Consider the following 15,723-nt stretch of genomic DNA (forward strand, 5'->3'; position numbering starts at 1 on the left):
ATGTCCAAAACAGTAGATAATATAGCATGGAGCAATCAAAAATTATAGATACGTTGGAGACGTATCACGGCAGCAAGCAGGAGCGGCGTCGACGCCAGCGTCTAGCTGAGAGTGAGTAGGAGAGGGTGCAAGAGTGAGTGACGCAGTGAGGGAGGGAAACGGATCGGGCCCCTCTTTTGACCAGTTTCAGTTAATAACCGTTAGCCCTCTCCGTCTCTGGTAGCCAATGTGGCAGCTGGAAGCAAGCCCCATCTCTCAGAAATAGGATTAAATTGGCTCGAATCGATCATTAGACTTTATTGAGAAAACTAGCAAGGAAAGTGGCAGATTTTGTTGCGTACACGACAAGTGGTACCAAAACAAGATTTCGATGAGGAAGGTGGTGGTTTTTTGTAATTCACACAAAGATGACTATGATATTTCTCTATAAGTACGCCTCTGGATAAGTTTTGGTATTTCTTCCTATGGCATCCATAATAGCCAAGCAATGTATGTGTTAGGGATGGATTGGAGACCAATGAGACAGGCCATCGCTTCAACTTCCTCTGCATTTTCGCATCTCGCAATCTCGTAACTATGTGTCCACAAGGGGCGGATCCTTCCAAGGTGATCCCCGGCGATGCACCCCACATGGCTACCGCCATCATGCGAACGGAAAGTCTCGTCCATGTTAACATCCAACCCATATCCGATGGTTTCCAAGAAACTATGTTGCTCGAACTGGTTCCTGCATTAGCCATAAGACATTTTTCTTTGTGAATTTACCATAAGATCTTGAATGTATCTAGTCAACAAATTAATAGTTAGATATTTTACATTCCCCTTTATCATGAACCACGTCGCATCGGAGGTGCCAGGAGGCTCTCCAAAGAATCATGAAGATCATGTCTATTATATCCTTGCTTACACAAGAAAAGAAAACTTCTTACACAATGAGAACTCAAACAAGAAAAGGAAGATCGGTCGGATCCGGATGTAGGTTTTTTCATAGATTCTTCTTATGTTCTGATCCATGCATGAACCAGCCGGGCCTCATTCATCAAAAAATATTCCTTCGGCTGTCGCGGAGGAACAGGCACGTACTCCAATCACATACATGCAACTTTTGATCCAACTAGGCACGCCAGGGAGTGAGGCCTTGACCCATATGTTGATTATTGAGGTAAATACATTGGGGGTCTTAGAACTTGCACGCGACGATCAGTTTAGTGCACAAACTTGTAAAATACGTGATTTTGGTTATCGAACTTGCATGAGCGTGCAAATACGGTCACATATCCCATACGCAGACGTATCCGATGCTTACTTGGCAGGCCAGAGTGTGCAAGGCCCACTGTCAATGACAAGATGGCACTCGGTGCGACATGTTCTTGCTTAAAACAGCCTCGCCTTTATTTATTTGCAGAAAAACAATCATCATTGGTACCAAAAATACGCTCCAGCGAGGAGCGAAATACAGAAGCGCGGGTGGTGGGTCTTCGGTCTAGCTAGCTCAGGTACGCACAAGAAAGACCCAACCATTGCAACAGGAACATTTACGTGTCTAACATGAGATACAATTTCACTTATACTGAAAACGTCCGGGATTATCAACTAAATATGTGTCGTGCACATGACGTGACTTCATACAATGTTCGACACATGTTCTTGCGTAAAATGTAGAGTCAACAGTTTATGAAATATAAACTTGTGTATTACATAAAATATATTTATTTAATACAGACATTTAAAATGTTATTAAATAAAAAAATAATGAATACAAAAAGAATTATACACTCGTGGCTTATATTTAAATTATACAGAATGATGAATACAATATTTATTAAATATTTATGAATATTCACTTGTGTATAATTTTTAATCATGATTTATATTCAAAAAGAATATATAATTTACATATTAGACACGATTAAATATTCATAACAAGACTTTAGATTTTATATTATGAATATTTTACTTATACAAACATAAGATTTTAAAAACGTGTGTATAATTATTGAAATTCTTGTATAATTAAAATAATATTTATGAATAGTAATTATAAAAATACTTATATTATTATGACACAATTTTTTTAATTAACAATATTATCTTAAAATAATACATGAACAAAGTTTTCTTCAAAAATTTCAAAAAAAACGAACAGGTGCAACCATACATACATTTTTTAATTATTACTATTTTTAAAATTATTATTTTTATTTTTAAAGTTATTCTACAAATTTTGAAAACAATGTTTTTACAATTATGAATATTTAAAAAATATTTATATTATAATTATGCAAATATCTTTTACAATTCATAAATATTATTTTAAAATAATAAATGAACAATATTTGAAAGTCATTTTATTATTGATATTATAATTTACATACTACATATCTATTAATCTGTAAAAAAAAGGAGAGCAGATGCAAAATAGGCCGCACAAAATGGAACCCATTTCTGCTACACGAGCTCCTTCGTTATAGTACAGTAAAGCAAAGTTATACTACGTAAACATCCACAGGATTGGGTTGGAGTGGCTTGGCCGGATTGTGTCCTCGCCTTAGGCGTGTGTTCTAGACTGGGCGACACACTTCTTCGTATTTAAATTTCGCTATATACTGATAAGTGGGACCCACCAGTTGTTAATTTTTCACAAATAAAAAAGGCTATGGGGTTTTGTGCAAAAACACGCCGCGCTGAGCGCCATCTGTTGCTGACAGCAGGCAGCCAAGCATCGGATACGTCCATGTACGGGATATGTGACCGTATTTGCACGTCCGCACAAGTTCGATGAGCAGAATCACGTATTTTACAAGTTTGTGCACCAAACTGACCGTCGCGTACAAGTTTGAAGACTCCCGGTGTATTTACCTCTTGATTATTTAGGCCTTGTTCGTTTATCCCTGGTTGGATCAAGGCCCAAACCATATGTATTTTTCCCATTTTTTCACCATATGTATACTATTCTGCCCTAAAACAGTGTTTTGCTTTTTGATTTGATAGGAACCTAACACTGTTGACTCGGTGCAAAACTCCGGCAGCCAACAAATAAACTAAGAAAATTGCTGTAGAAGGAGATCCTATCTCAAACTTTATTTAACAAAGGCATTTAAGTTCATGGAATGGAATGTTATTTGTATTTATAAATTGTTTTTCAACGACTTAAACCTCCTTTGGTTGATACTAGGATATAGGAATAGGCATTCATTCCAACAAACCAAATGGCCCCAAAGGAAGGCCTTATCGGGGTATTTACTTTTAAGAACTATTCAAGTCTGAAATGGCTTCACACACGACACGGACTGCACGATCTGCGAATGATACACAGTGTGCATGCATCAGCTAACAGAAAAACCAACTCCCTCCTGCATCTACATGCGCTGCTGTGCTGCCACATGGGATCGTGCACACATCGTCTGCAATTTCATCATGTGTATAGCATCGCTCATTCAAGTCTGTAGAGGCTCCAATAAGGACAAGGCCCTTCATGAGTTCAGGTTTTCTGTGTCTAGCATATACTGTTGGTACGTTTTTCCTTGTCAAAAGAATAGCAGTGGCCGTTCTTCGCAGATTCCCAGCAAACAACTGCTAGTAACTTCCTCGACTACATCAAAATTTGAATTTACAGCAGGAAGAAGCAACCAAACATCCAAAACTAAGAGAAGCTATGCTTAGCCACTAAGGGAAAACGCACTTGGATCACAGTGCACAAGGTGAGCAGCGTGGGAGAACCATTTGGTCCTCGTGTAATTTCCAAGGCTCTACATGAGATCTACGTATCACATGAATACACCAGCTCGCATCAACTATCTTGATTCTGGGAGAAATAGTTCATTTGAGAGATGAACTCCATTTTCATTTGCAGCTGTACATGGTGGCCTCGATCTCTATCCTCCCTCCCCTTCCAAGGGCGGGCGTGCATCCTGCAAGCAACACCTCTCAAATATGAGGGTATTCTGTGCACCGATCGAGAAAAAAATGTCCGAAATGTGCACAGCTACCCAGCAATTTCCCTATGTGCATCGGCTGAAACAGGCGGTTGTTCTGTCTTTGACAAGGCTCCAACATGCCAACACACATTAGTTGATTTCTCCGACCTCTGCACCTTTGCTGCATGGCTCTTCTTCCTCTTCTTCCTCATCCACTTTCATAAACAGTCCAAGTTTTTCCAACATGCTGCCAGAACCAGGAAGAAAACTGGGCAGGCCATCCAGGGAATGCTCGGGACTCGTCTCATCAACAGAACTCATAATATGTTCCGTGGTGACTGTACCAAGCATTTCTAGGTCCTTGGGATGGACGATGTCATTAATTTCTACAGTTCTCTCCATCTGCATCAATCAGGTTTGAACAAACTCTTAGCTATAATAACACAGAAGATGAGTTTCATAGCAGCAGCAAATAATATCACTTGCCTCCTGCAAGGCCTGACGAGCCTTTTCCCTCTCAAGGTCCAGCTTACGCTTAGATTCAGCTTCGGCTTCAGCTCTGCGGGCTTCCAAAGCTGCATTGCCTTCAGCCAAAAGCCGTTCTTTCTCTGTGTCCATAGGCAAGACAATTCTTAGAAAAGCAGGAGATTACTCCTTGGCAGCAAACAAACAGGTGTGTGTGCTTTTTACCTTCCTTCTGCAGTTTCTCCAGCTCCTCCTGTTTATCTCCACCCTGAGCTCATTAGGTAATTACATGTCAGGAAGAGGTGCAGCCAATAATGAAGGAAATAAAGCTAGACGTAAAAGCCTCCAGACCTGGCTGAGAATCCCACGAGCTTTCACGATTACATCAGCATAACGGCCCCTCAAAACAGCTGCTCGTAAGAGCTTGTCCGGGGAGAGTTGCCTGTCGGGTTTTGCATTCTCCCCTATATTTTTCATTGGGAAAGGATCAGATGATCCGACCAGATTAATGCACCAAGACGGCTTGGTGTCTCATAGGAGCCTGCTTACATAATCATGCTTACCTTCAGGTGCAGCCTTGGATTCATTGTCCTGCTCACGGAGTTCCACATCAGCAGCAGTCTCTGTGATTTAATCAATGGTAAATGTTAAGTATGACAAATCTTAAATATTAGGGGAGTCTGCCGTCGTAATGGTTTGACCTCCCACATCATCACCCTCACCAATCTTTTACCGTAAAAGAGAAAACCAAAATAAACATCTGCTGCCCACGCACAAGGTCTCCCCACAAAAATAATCCCATGAAAAAGACCCACATTATAAAAACAACCACACATCAGCACATCCTCCACCTACACCCCCGACCTGGTAGTGCTTGTGTCCAAACCACTATCGCTCACGAATCAGAACCACCCCGCTCGGCGCGGTGCCCCACGCTCCAGGCGGCGTAGCACTATGCAACTACACTTCAATATGCAATGCCATCACTCCGCCGTGCCTTCATCATCGCCTCGATATGCCTTTAACATGTTTCAGGATTTCTCTAATAAAGGGGAACTAGATATTTATAGGCTTAATTTTGCAATTTTAACCCTCATCCCTAAGGAGGCTGATGCTACTGCTATGGGGAAATTTTTAGACAAAAAATATGCCTGCTTAATTGTAGTTTTAAGATCTTCGCCAAGGTCTTGACTAATAGGATTAGCTTGATTTGCAGACACTAATTGCTACTTCCAGAGGGAGTAGTAACCAATCTGCTTTCATTAAGGGTAGATATATTCTAGAGAGTGTGGTCACTGCCCATGAGGTGCTACACTCAGTCCACTCATCCAAAAAGTCAGGTTTAGTGCTTAAGCTAAACTATGAGAAAGCTTTTGATTTTGTCAATCTAGATTTTTTAGAAGAGCTGCTACAATGTAAGGCTTTTCGTGGTGGGTGTATCACCGATGGGGGGTTCTCTGGGAGTCAAAATTAATGGTCATGAATGACTTCTTCCTGACTGGCGAAGGCCTTAGACAAGGAGATCCCCTATCCCCACTCCTTTTTAATCTAGCTGTAGATGTTCTTACTAATATGTTGGCCAAAGCAGCTAGGGATGTAAATGGCACCCGCAAGTCCCGTTTAGTTAGCTCGATAGTTCATTTTCCTCAGAATTTTTTTATTGAACTGTTAGACCAACAAGTGGGCTTAAACGGGACCAGGTTTACATCCCTAAAAGCAGCATCTCATGACCTGGAAAAAGGTTCATGTCCTGTTGAATTTGTGAGTTCATGGATGAGAATTAACAAAATGGTTGCTTCCTATTTATACATCTACTCGCTTGTTTGTATATTTTTCACATAATACATGTGTGTATATGGATTACGGTATCATCCTTTCCTGGAAACGACTGCCACGAGGAGATGAAAAAAAAGCGGGAGAATGTTACTTGATCCAGGGCGGAACAAAGCCAACAAGAGGAGCACAAACAATGCTAGTTGTCACCATTAGGTTCAATATGCAGCATAAACCCTATTGTGGTTGTATGTCACATATTCACTATTCTCATTACTAATATACAAACAGGGAGAATGTTGCATGCCAAATATGACAAATTGTTTTCACAATGATACGAGCACCCGCTAATCACCAAAGTTGTAGAAGACATGATGCAAGTGGCGGTTTGTGAGGAGAAAGGAAGCGTGTGGGGAGAAAAAAGCCCAGGCACGCAACAGTCACCAAAGAGGCAAAGAGGTGATGGGGAATGAGTAAATACAATGTTTATAGATAATTAGAAACCAGGTAATTGTCTTTGTTCGAAGTGCTTATAACTTGGTTGTTCAATATAATGTGATGAGTGCTGTTGTTTAACATGTTCCTTTACTCATCATTTTCAACACGAAAGCAAGACATTTAATGCGCATCCATCCATCAAAGAGGTGATCGGAGCCCCCTCTAGAGTTGAAGAATGCAAGCATATAACTGGAGGCAGAATGATTGAGGGACACAACAGCAACACTGCATCGATGGGAGTTGAAAGAGATGATGATGAGAAAAATATCGAACATATACTAACGAGGGAGGGTTGAAAGAGATATATATCCTACGGAGGTGGGAGCAAGGTGCAAGTTGCCTTGGGGGCGGTTGGAAAAAAAGCATGCTGGGATTTGTCACATAGTGAGAAACTGCATTCACTTGTCGCAGAAATGGGTAGAAATGGATGTATCTAAAACTAAAAATACGTTCTAGATACATCTATTTCTGTGACAAGTAATTCCAAGCGGAGGGAGTATGTTCATAGCAAATAATGTATCTGTATATTTTATCATTAGTCTGTGGCAACCCACAGACATCTAACTAGTAAGGGCATGTACAACAGGGTAACATAGAAATTTTGGTCACGTCGATGAAAGAGAAGGACGAGAGAGAAACTGTCTGTCTGTATAATTATTAATTACAGATCGGCTAAACGCATAAAAATAGCTCCTTAACGACAGCGTTCCTCCCGTTGTACGATGGGTGTCTGCAATCAGCCATTTTTCCTTCGAGGATTCGTTCAAGTTTCCCATAAATTTTGGGCCTATACAGACAACTAACTAGACAATGCATTGTAGAGGATGTCTGTACTGCAGACTAAATCTGACATGGACAGAGGTTATAGACTGGAGCCGTCATGCCCTAAAGGTAGATTAAGAAAAGCTCGTCACAACAAGCAGCTAAAGAGCATGGGGATAAAACTTACGGTTAGCATCAACAGGGCTTATAACATCATCACTCTTGACTTGCTCTGCAGGTTGTTCTGGTCCCTGCAATTAGAATAAACCAATTATTGCAGCGGAAAAGGTTGGCCAGTCATTGGAAATGAAATGACAAAGTCTTGCAGATCTGAATATCGTAATCTTGACCCAGACTAGTGTAAAGGTAGAGCAACCAGATCACCATTCTGTTATCTGGTTCGGTCTGACTAAGGCAAGTCAACCAATGAAGTAAGCTACAAAGCTAACTGCAGATACTAATATGGCATGGTACTATCAGAGAAAAATTGGACAAGGAGGGTCAAGTTGCGAACATAAGGGCTGGTAAGACTACAGAGGCGGTAAAGAAAATGACAAGGGAATAATGGATTGATGTAGAGAGCCAAGGAGAGAAAGAATTGGTAGGATTTAATCCTGCTAACACACTCCGTTGGTCCATATCTTCACTAACAATATAGTCCTTATTGCATTAACTGGCTTAATTGAAGGATCACCCAGTAAAAAATTGCCAAAGTACCTTCGCAAGCTTTGCTGGGCTAACAACTTTTTCTGGTTCGCTTTCAATGTCACTGCCTGAGTCAGAATCTGCATTACCAACATAGCAAATACGATCTGAGGACACCTTTACATGATAGATATATCAAATACAGTAGGGTCTTGTAGACAACTGGGCTGACTGTTTAAAAAATAATAACTGGTACAAAGTATCTATAATTCCCAATAATAATTTCTATAAAGCATCTATGGTGCCCTTGCAGCTATATATGACCCCTTGCAGCACATCAGTTCACTAAGAATCAGTGCGAGCTAATTGCAGGATGGCATTCTGACATCCTGTGTGACACTGACATCATGAAGCCCTAACTATATAGTTAAGTTTCTATGGATACTGCTAAGTCTCCTGAAAGATAATAATAGTTTCAAAAGATAAATGACAAGCACAAATTTGAAGCACATGCCAATCTCATATAATATTCCGAATTTCAGATGGTACCACCCATAGTGAAAAATGTTTGCTTCTCAACTTATGCTTCACAACCTCACGTGTGAACTCATAAATTCAAAGTTTACTAAAGTTTAGCCAAAGATATATTAAGAATTATGAACTAGCGTAAGCACAAACCTCTATAAAAAGAACATGAGAAGGGAAATATAGAGACGGTCAAAGACTCGAAGTAATTTTCGCGGAGAAACATGTTTTACAAGGATGTATCCTATGGTAAACACAAATATATAGATAACTAAATAACTCATATGTACACACCGCTGGATGAAGATCCTGAGTCACTGCTCGAACTACTTGGGCTGCCACATTTGTCAGTTATGATCTGTGGATCCTTCTCTATCAATATAGGGGATGCATTGCCGCAAATGTCGACATCCTCCTCAACAGGCTCAGCACCTGAGTGCACAAAAAAGTCGATCTCTAACAACTGCATTGACGGCATTAAAGTTAAATCTATTGAGAACCTGAAAGGGTACACGACAAAATACCTTTGCAGGGATTTGTGGACGAGTGACTGAGGCAAGAAACATTCACAGCCTCATTCTCAGAGGGCTGAGATTTTGTCTGCTGATGATCTCTCTCTTGCAAATACGTGTCCACATGCTTCTTAAGTTCAAATAGTACGTCATCACTGAGTGCATGGATATCAATCTCTATCTCTCCATCCCCATGCTGCTCTGTATTGCTCTCCATACACTGTTGTAACAAATCAATGATGTGACCAGGTAATTCTTCTGGACCCTCGGCCAAAGAACTTAAGCAGTCTCCCAAGGTTTCTCTCTCCTCTTTTGTCATCTTTGGCTTCACAATCTCAGTTGGCCTGACACGGTCTATTGACAAGTTACTGCGTTCCACAGGAGGGGTCTTTCTCCTCTTTGAGTCGGCCTTATCAACCTCAACATGTGGCTTAGTGGCGGCAGTAGCTAACTTCTTCTCAACTGTTCTCCATCTGGACTCAAACATTTTATTCAGTTGAATGGCCAGATCATGCACTATATGCCCTCGAGGATTATAAGTTATCGCATTGTTAAAGGTCAGCCTGACATCAGCTGCAAAATCAGATGGACTTGCGTAGGAACCAGAATCTAGCTTCTTCTTGATGGTCCCAAGGTCCATCGGGTGCTTGATAATGTCATTATAATCTGGAAGGTTCAGCTTTTCCACGTCTACTGGATCATTAAAAATATGACTACATTTCTGAGTCATCAGCTTCTTCAGAATAGCTTCGCACTGCTTGAGAATTGTAGCTTCAGGCAACACTGTAGACGTTTCAGGCCGGGGTTTTGTCGGCAAGAAGCGTCCCTTGGCACCACGGACAACATGGCTCCCCCTTTGCACCTTTTTAGCTCGAGGGGCAGCTGACGATGACAGCGCAGGTGCTTTGCTGACAGGCATGACGGACAAAAACTCTGGCTTCTTGAGGAGTTCTCGAACCGAATCAAGCTCTGCCCGGAATCTCTTCCGAAGGTAGCGCCGCTCAGACGACGACATCTTAGACGGGACAAAGATCTCTCGCTTCACATCAAAGCCATCACTATTAAGGCTGATGCACTTGCGTTTTGACGCCGAGAAACCTTCCGGGCCAGCACGAACAGGGCTGCCTGACTCGCCCACAGTCTCTGCATACCCCGTGCCCCGGTAAGCTATTTCATCGTAGCTCCGTTTAGCCTGCATCTGCGGCCCGCACTCCATGCGGACCGTTGGTGTCATGTTACCAGGCGCCAGCGAGGCGCAGACCTGCTGAATAATGACAAACAGCTTCAGCCACACACACAGGCACCAAATTGAAACCTCACGCGGATTGAAATGAGAACACACAAACCGAAATTTACAGGTATTCAAATGTCGTGCAGCAAAACCCTAACATTACACTTGGCCCTAGGACCAATCCGTACCAAGCGAGCCTATGTCATCATGGCTTGAAAGCGGGATATGACAGCATCATTTGTTAATTTCCCACTGGTGAAATCAATCAGATCTAAATCCAAACAGAAGCTACAAATGTAGATGCCAACGAGTGGATTTCAGATTGGAAGGGGGTTAATTCACCTTAGGCTTGGAGATTGAGGTCGTTGGCATCTGGAACGAGACCGAGACGCGCCCCGTGATCCCCTGCGCGGCGTCGAAGACCTCGGCGGCTGTGGCTTGGGGACAGATCCGCCGCTGCGGCTTGACGGTGAGCCTGCAAGCGCCTCCCCCCTCCGCCTACTGTGGGCAGGACGGCCGCCGGGGCGCCGGGCGGGCGGGCCGCGGGAGCCTCCTGGGAGCGGGAGGGCGAGCGGCCGCGGCGTGGATTCTCCGGGCTCCGGCCGTGGCGTCGGGCGAGACGGGAGGACGGGAGGTGCAGGGTGCGATGCGGTGCGCGTCTGTGCCTGCTTATCCTTTTCCTCGACGAAGCGACCGAGCCCGAACTCCTCTTCCTCGCCGAAGCGACCGAGCCCGAACCCAAAGTAGAGTCGGTTCCTGCGCACGAGCCGGTCCAGTCGAGACCCGAAGTGGAGCGGAGCGGAGCGAAACGGTACGATTCGATGCGACTTGACGCGCGCGGGGCTGGTGCCCCTCTAGGTGGGTATTTATAGGGGTGGGGGGGTACGAGGGGCGGTGGGTGCCCGATCGTGGCCGTCGGTTGGCGGGGATCGGACGGGCAGCGGGAGAGATGTACGCGCGGGGCCCACCGGGACCGACGTGACGTGGAGCGGGGCGCGCTTTGACTTTCTTCCAGAAGGTTTCTGGTTTGGGCAAGGATCGCGGGCTGTATGACGATGTATCGTGGGGCAACAAGGTTTCTGGGACCACTTGTCATTGTGGTTGAGTAGGTTTGGTGCAGTACCGTACTGTTTTGGGAGCGGCCGTCTTTTGTCCAGCACGCGGGATCTGGGTGGGTCGGGTGACGGCCGGAGAGCGGTGTGACCTGGAGGCGAAGGCTGGTGACACGTGGAAGCAGTGGGTCTTGGGACTCCTGGTCTGCCTGCTGGGTGTTTTTCGGTTGTGAAAAGGAGATTTCCCCTAAAAATTGGAGCGAGGGAACCACGTGCGGGATAGGGAAGATCCTACTTTTAAACTGCTCACAATGAAGAGTAACATAGAGTAGTAAGTTGCCGATGTTACTAGTCTATATTACTATCTTCAAGTGCGAGTTTTGGCTCGATGAGGTTCTCTACCTTGGGCTATCATTTCTGCCAAAGGCATATCGATGAATCCTAAGAAGGTGTCTGCAATTGTGAATTAAGAACCATCTCAAAACGTGAAGCAACTCCGCAGCTTTTTTGGGCTCGCAAGCTATTGTCGAAGGTTCGTTGAGAACTTTTCAAAGATCGCGAAGCCTCTTTCCAACCTTCTTCAGAAGCACGTGAAGTACGTCTGGTCTCCTGAATATGACATCGCTTTCAACACCCTGAAAGAGAAGTTAGTCACTGCTCCAGTTCTGACTCCTCCTGATGAATCCAAACCGTTCGAGGTCTTTTGTGATGCCTCTCTTCAAGGTCTTGGTGCAGTGTTGATGCAAGAGAAGAAAGTTGTGGCTTATACCTCTCGCCAGTTGAAGCCCAATGAAAAGAACTACCCCACTCATGACCTCGAATTGGCGGCAGTTGTTCATGCTCTTTTAACTTGGAGACATCTCTTATTGGAAAGAAAAGTGGACATCTTCACTGACCACAAGAGTCTCAAGTACATCTTCACTCAGCCTAATCTCAACCTCAGGCAGACTCGTTGGGTCGAAATGATTTAAGAGTATAATCCGAGTATCGAATATACTCCAGGCAAGGCCAATGTAATTGCTGACACTTTGAGCGGGAAGGCTCACTGCAACAGTTTGATTCTCAAGCCTTACCAACCCAAGCTTTGTGAAGTTTTCCGCAAACTCAATCTGCAAGTTGTTCCTCAAGGTTTCCTCGCCAACCTCCAAGTCTCTCCTACTTTGGAAGATCAGATTCGCAAGACTCAACTTCTTGATGCCATGGTGAAGAAGGTGAAGATTGGGATTGCCAAGAGTCAACCCAAGTACAAGTGTTATCGCCTTGATGACAATGATACTCTATTCTTCGAGGATCGCATTGTTGTGCCTAAAGGTGACCTTCGTAAAGTCATTATGAACGAGGCTCACAATTCACTCCTCTCTATCCATCCTGGAAGTACAAAGGTGTACCATGACTTCAAGCAGTCGTATTGGTGGACTCGAATGAAGTATGATATTGCTCAGTTTGTGAACGAATGTGATGTCTGCAGAAGAGTGAAGGCAGAACACCAACGACCAGCTGGTCTCCTCCAACCTCTTATCATTCTAGAATGGAAGTTTGACCACATTGAGATGGACTTCATGACTGGATTTCCAAAGTCCAAGCGTGGCAATGATGCTATCTTCGTTGTCATCGACAAACTCACTAAAGTGGCTCATTTCCTTCCTATCAAAGAATCCATCACAGCAGCTCAATTGGCAGAGCTATATACCTCCCGGATTGTCTCTCTGCACGGCATTCCGCAGTTGATTTCTTCATATCGTGGCAGCATCTTCACCTCCAAGTTTTGGGATTCTTTTCAGAAGGCCATGGGCACCAACATCCGTTTCAGCACAACTTTTCATCCCCAAACTAGTGGCCAAGTTGAACGTGTTAATCAGATTCTTGAAGATATGCTCAGGGCTTGCGTTATCTCTTTCGGTATGAAGTGGGATGATTGTCTTCCATATGCTGAATTCTCCTACAACAACAACTTTCAAGCGAGTTCGGGCAAGGCCCCATTTGAAATTCTCTATGGCAGGAAGTGCCGTACTCCTCTCAACTGGTCAGAGACTGATGAACGTCAACTTCTTGGAAATGACTTGATCACAGAGGCAGAAGAGATGTGCAAAGTCATTCGTGATAATCTCAAAGCCGCGCAATTGCGCCAGAAGAGCTACTATGATAGTAAGCATCGTGATTTGGCTTTCGAGATCGGAGACCATGTCTACCTCCGCGTCTCTCCAATGAAAGGTACTCGTCGCTTCGGTATCAAAGGGAAGCTTGCCCCTAGATATGTGGGTCCTTTCAACATCGTCAGCAAGAGAGGCGATCTCGCCTATCTACTTGATCTTCCCTCCAACTTTGCAAACGTGCACGACGTGTTTCACGTGTCTCAACTCCGCAAGTGCTTCAAGACTCCTAACCGCACCGTCAACTTCGAAGACATTGATCTCCAAGAAGACCTTTCTTATCGTGAGCACCCAGTTGCTATTCTTGAAGAAACTGAGCGCAAGACTTGCAACAAGTCAATCAAATTCCTGAAAGTCAAGTGGTCACATCATTCCGACCGTGAAGCCACCTGGGAACGCGAGGATCACCTCCATTCTGAGTACCCGGAGTTTTTCCAGTCCTAGATCTCGGGACGAGATCCTTTCGTAGTGGTGGAGTGTTGTAACACCCCAGATGTAAAACTTCCCATTTTGACAATATATCCATCTTGTTCTTCATCTATTCCAAGTGGTTTTCCTCTTGGTGGGTTTCATTTTGGGTTTGTTTTGTTTGTCTTTGCATTATCTTGTCTTTGCTTTGTCATATTTCTTTTGTCTTCCATTGTTGCTCTATGGCCTCATCTTATGTTTGCATCGTGTGCATACCTATGTTGTGTTGTGCTTATGTCAACTTGCTTTTCCATGATATTCATGCATGATATGTTGTTGCATGTTCTATGTGTGGTCCATGCATCACCACCTCCATGCATCACCTCATCTCCTTCCCTTTTCTTTTCTTTTCTTGCAAGTGCCATCTTGCCCTACTTCATAAATGTTCATCTTCTCCCTTTAAATCTGGCACCATGCCTACATCCTCTCTGCCAATTTTCAACTCATTTGAATATGTTTTGGTTAGGTTAAAAATTGACTCAAGTTTAAATTTAATTCAAACTTGATTTAATTTTCTTCCTTTAAAAATCCCCAAAGCAATTTATTCAAATGGCCCATAATTCCAGGAGTCTGAGTATATCTCTACTTCTTCCATATTCTTCCCCAAACCTCCTGGACTTTTCCTTTGGTGACTGTTTATTTATTAAACAGAAAGTTAAGTGAGGAACATACCTGGGCCGGCCTCCCAGCGCCTGTAGCCCAATCCCCGCAGCAGCCCATCCAGCCTGCTAGCGACAGGGGCATCGTCTCCCCTATATGGTAGATCATCCAGACGTGCCACGTCGATGTCCGGTCGATTTGACGGCCGGAGAAGCTCCCTAGAACCCCTATAAAGTTGTCCCCGGTGCCCTAGGGTCTCGCCTCGACCGATCCCCCTCATCTCCTTCCATCGCCGCTGCCAAGTAAGGCTAGCCACGCCTCGCCCTCGCCCTGCCCGCCATGACCTGGTCGAGCTCGAGCTTCAGCTCGGGATAGACGCTCGCCGCGCCTCCCATCACCTCGGACGCCGTGGAGAAGACTGCCAAGTTCCCCTACGTATTACTTCGACGCACGCACCTCTACGGCCTCTGGATCTACCTCCCTGTCGTCCTCTTCTTCCTCTTCTTCCCTGTTAGCATCTTCGCCAAGTTCAGAGCTCCCTCTCGTCGCCTTCAGCGCGTCACCGTCGAGCCCGTCATGTCCTAGGGTGAGCTGGGTAACGCACCTCCCTCTCCAGTCTTTTGCATGGCGTGTAGACACCCCGTAGGACTCGCCCGATCCGTGTCTTTGACGTGCTCTCGGTGCTTCGGCAAGTCTGCATTTTTTGTGTGTTGCTGCTGTTGTGTAGCTGATGTACCTGCCGCCGCATGCCCGTGCATTCCCCGCTTCGGAATCTATTGTGTGCCCCGTTGCGCGCATGTCGCACCCGCGCGCATCCTCACCCACGCGCGTCATGTCTGCTTCGCCGCCGCGCCGTGCTGCTTCCTTGCTTGCTGCGCACGCCATGGCCCTGAGCAGAGCTATGCTCGTGCTCGAGCGCCCAAGCTCTCTGCTGCACGTGCTCCCTTGTCGACCCCGCACGCCCGCCAGAGCCCCTCTGCTTCGTCAGTTGCCGTCGTCGCCGCCGTCGTTGTCGTCTCTGGCCTCGACCTGGAGGTCATCTCTGTCTCGGATCAGCTCATAGGAGGCAGAACCCCATATCTTTCCAGTGGCACCAAGTTAGCCCAGTGGTTGACCACGCAAGCC

At 44.8% G+C, this 15,723-nt stretch overlaps 1 protein-coding gene across 2 annotated transcripts; it reads right to left on the reverse strand.

Annotated features, from left to right (window-relative positions):
• Positions 1 to 3,480: 3,480 nt before the first annotated feature.
• LOC125543038 (transcription factor GTE11) lies at positions 3,481 to 11,164 on the reverse strand. Of its 2 annotated transcripts, none has more exons than XM_048706281.2 (10): positions 10,671 to 11,164; positions 9,110 to 10,358; positions 8,880 to 9,017; positions 8,133 to 8,200; positions 7,603 to 7,666; positions 4,946 to 5,005; positions 4,734 to 4,846; positions 4,608 to 4,650; positions 4,404 to 4,525; positions 3,481 to 4,319 (listed from the first exon to the last, which is right to left on the reverse strand). In XM_048706281.2, exons 1-10 carry the CDS (start codon positions 10,698 to 10,700, stop codon positions 4,068 to 4,070), a joined length of 2,139 nt encoding a protein of 712 aa, XP_048562238.1. In that variant the 5' UTR covers positions 10,701 to 11,164; the 3' UTR covers positions 3,481 to 4,067. The 2 variants fall into 2 exon arrangements, with proteins under 2 accessions (XP_048562238.1, XP_048562237.1); XM_048706280.2 differs by having other exon boundaries at positions 9,110 to 10,361.
• Between the last annotated feature and the right edge of the window lie 4,559 nt (positions 11,165 to 15,723).

This window comes from Triticum urartu, chromosome 3A (genome assembly GCF_056163025.1).
Source record: "Triticum urartu cultivar PI428250 chromosome 3A, HENAU_Tu73, whole genome shotgun sequence".
In the NCBI taxonomy this organism is placed as follows: Eukaryota; Viridiplantae; Streptophyta; class Magnoliopsida; order Poales; family Poaceae; genus Triticum; species Triticum urartu.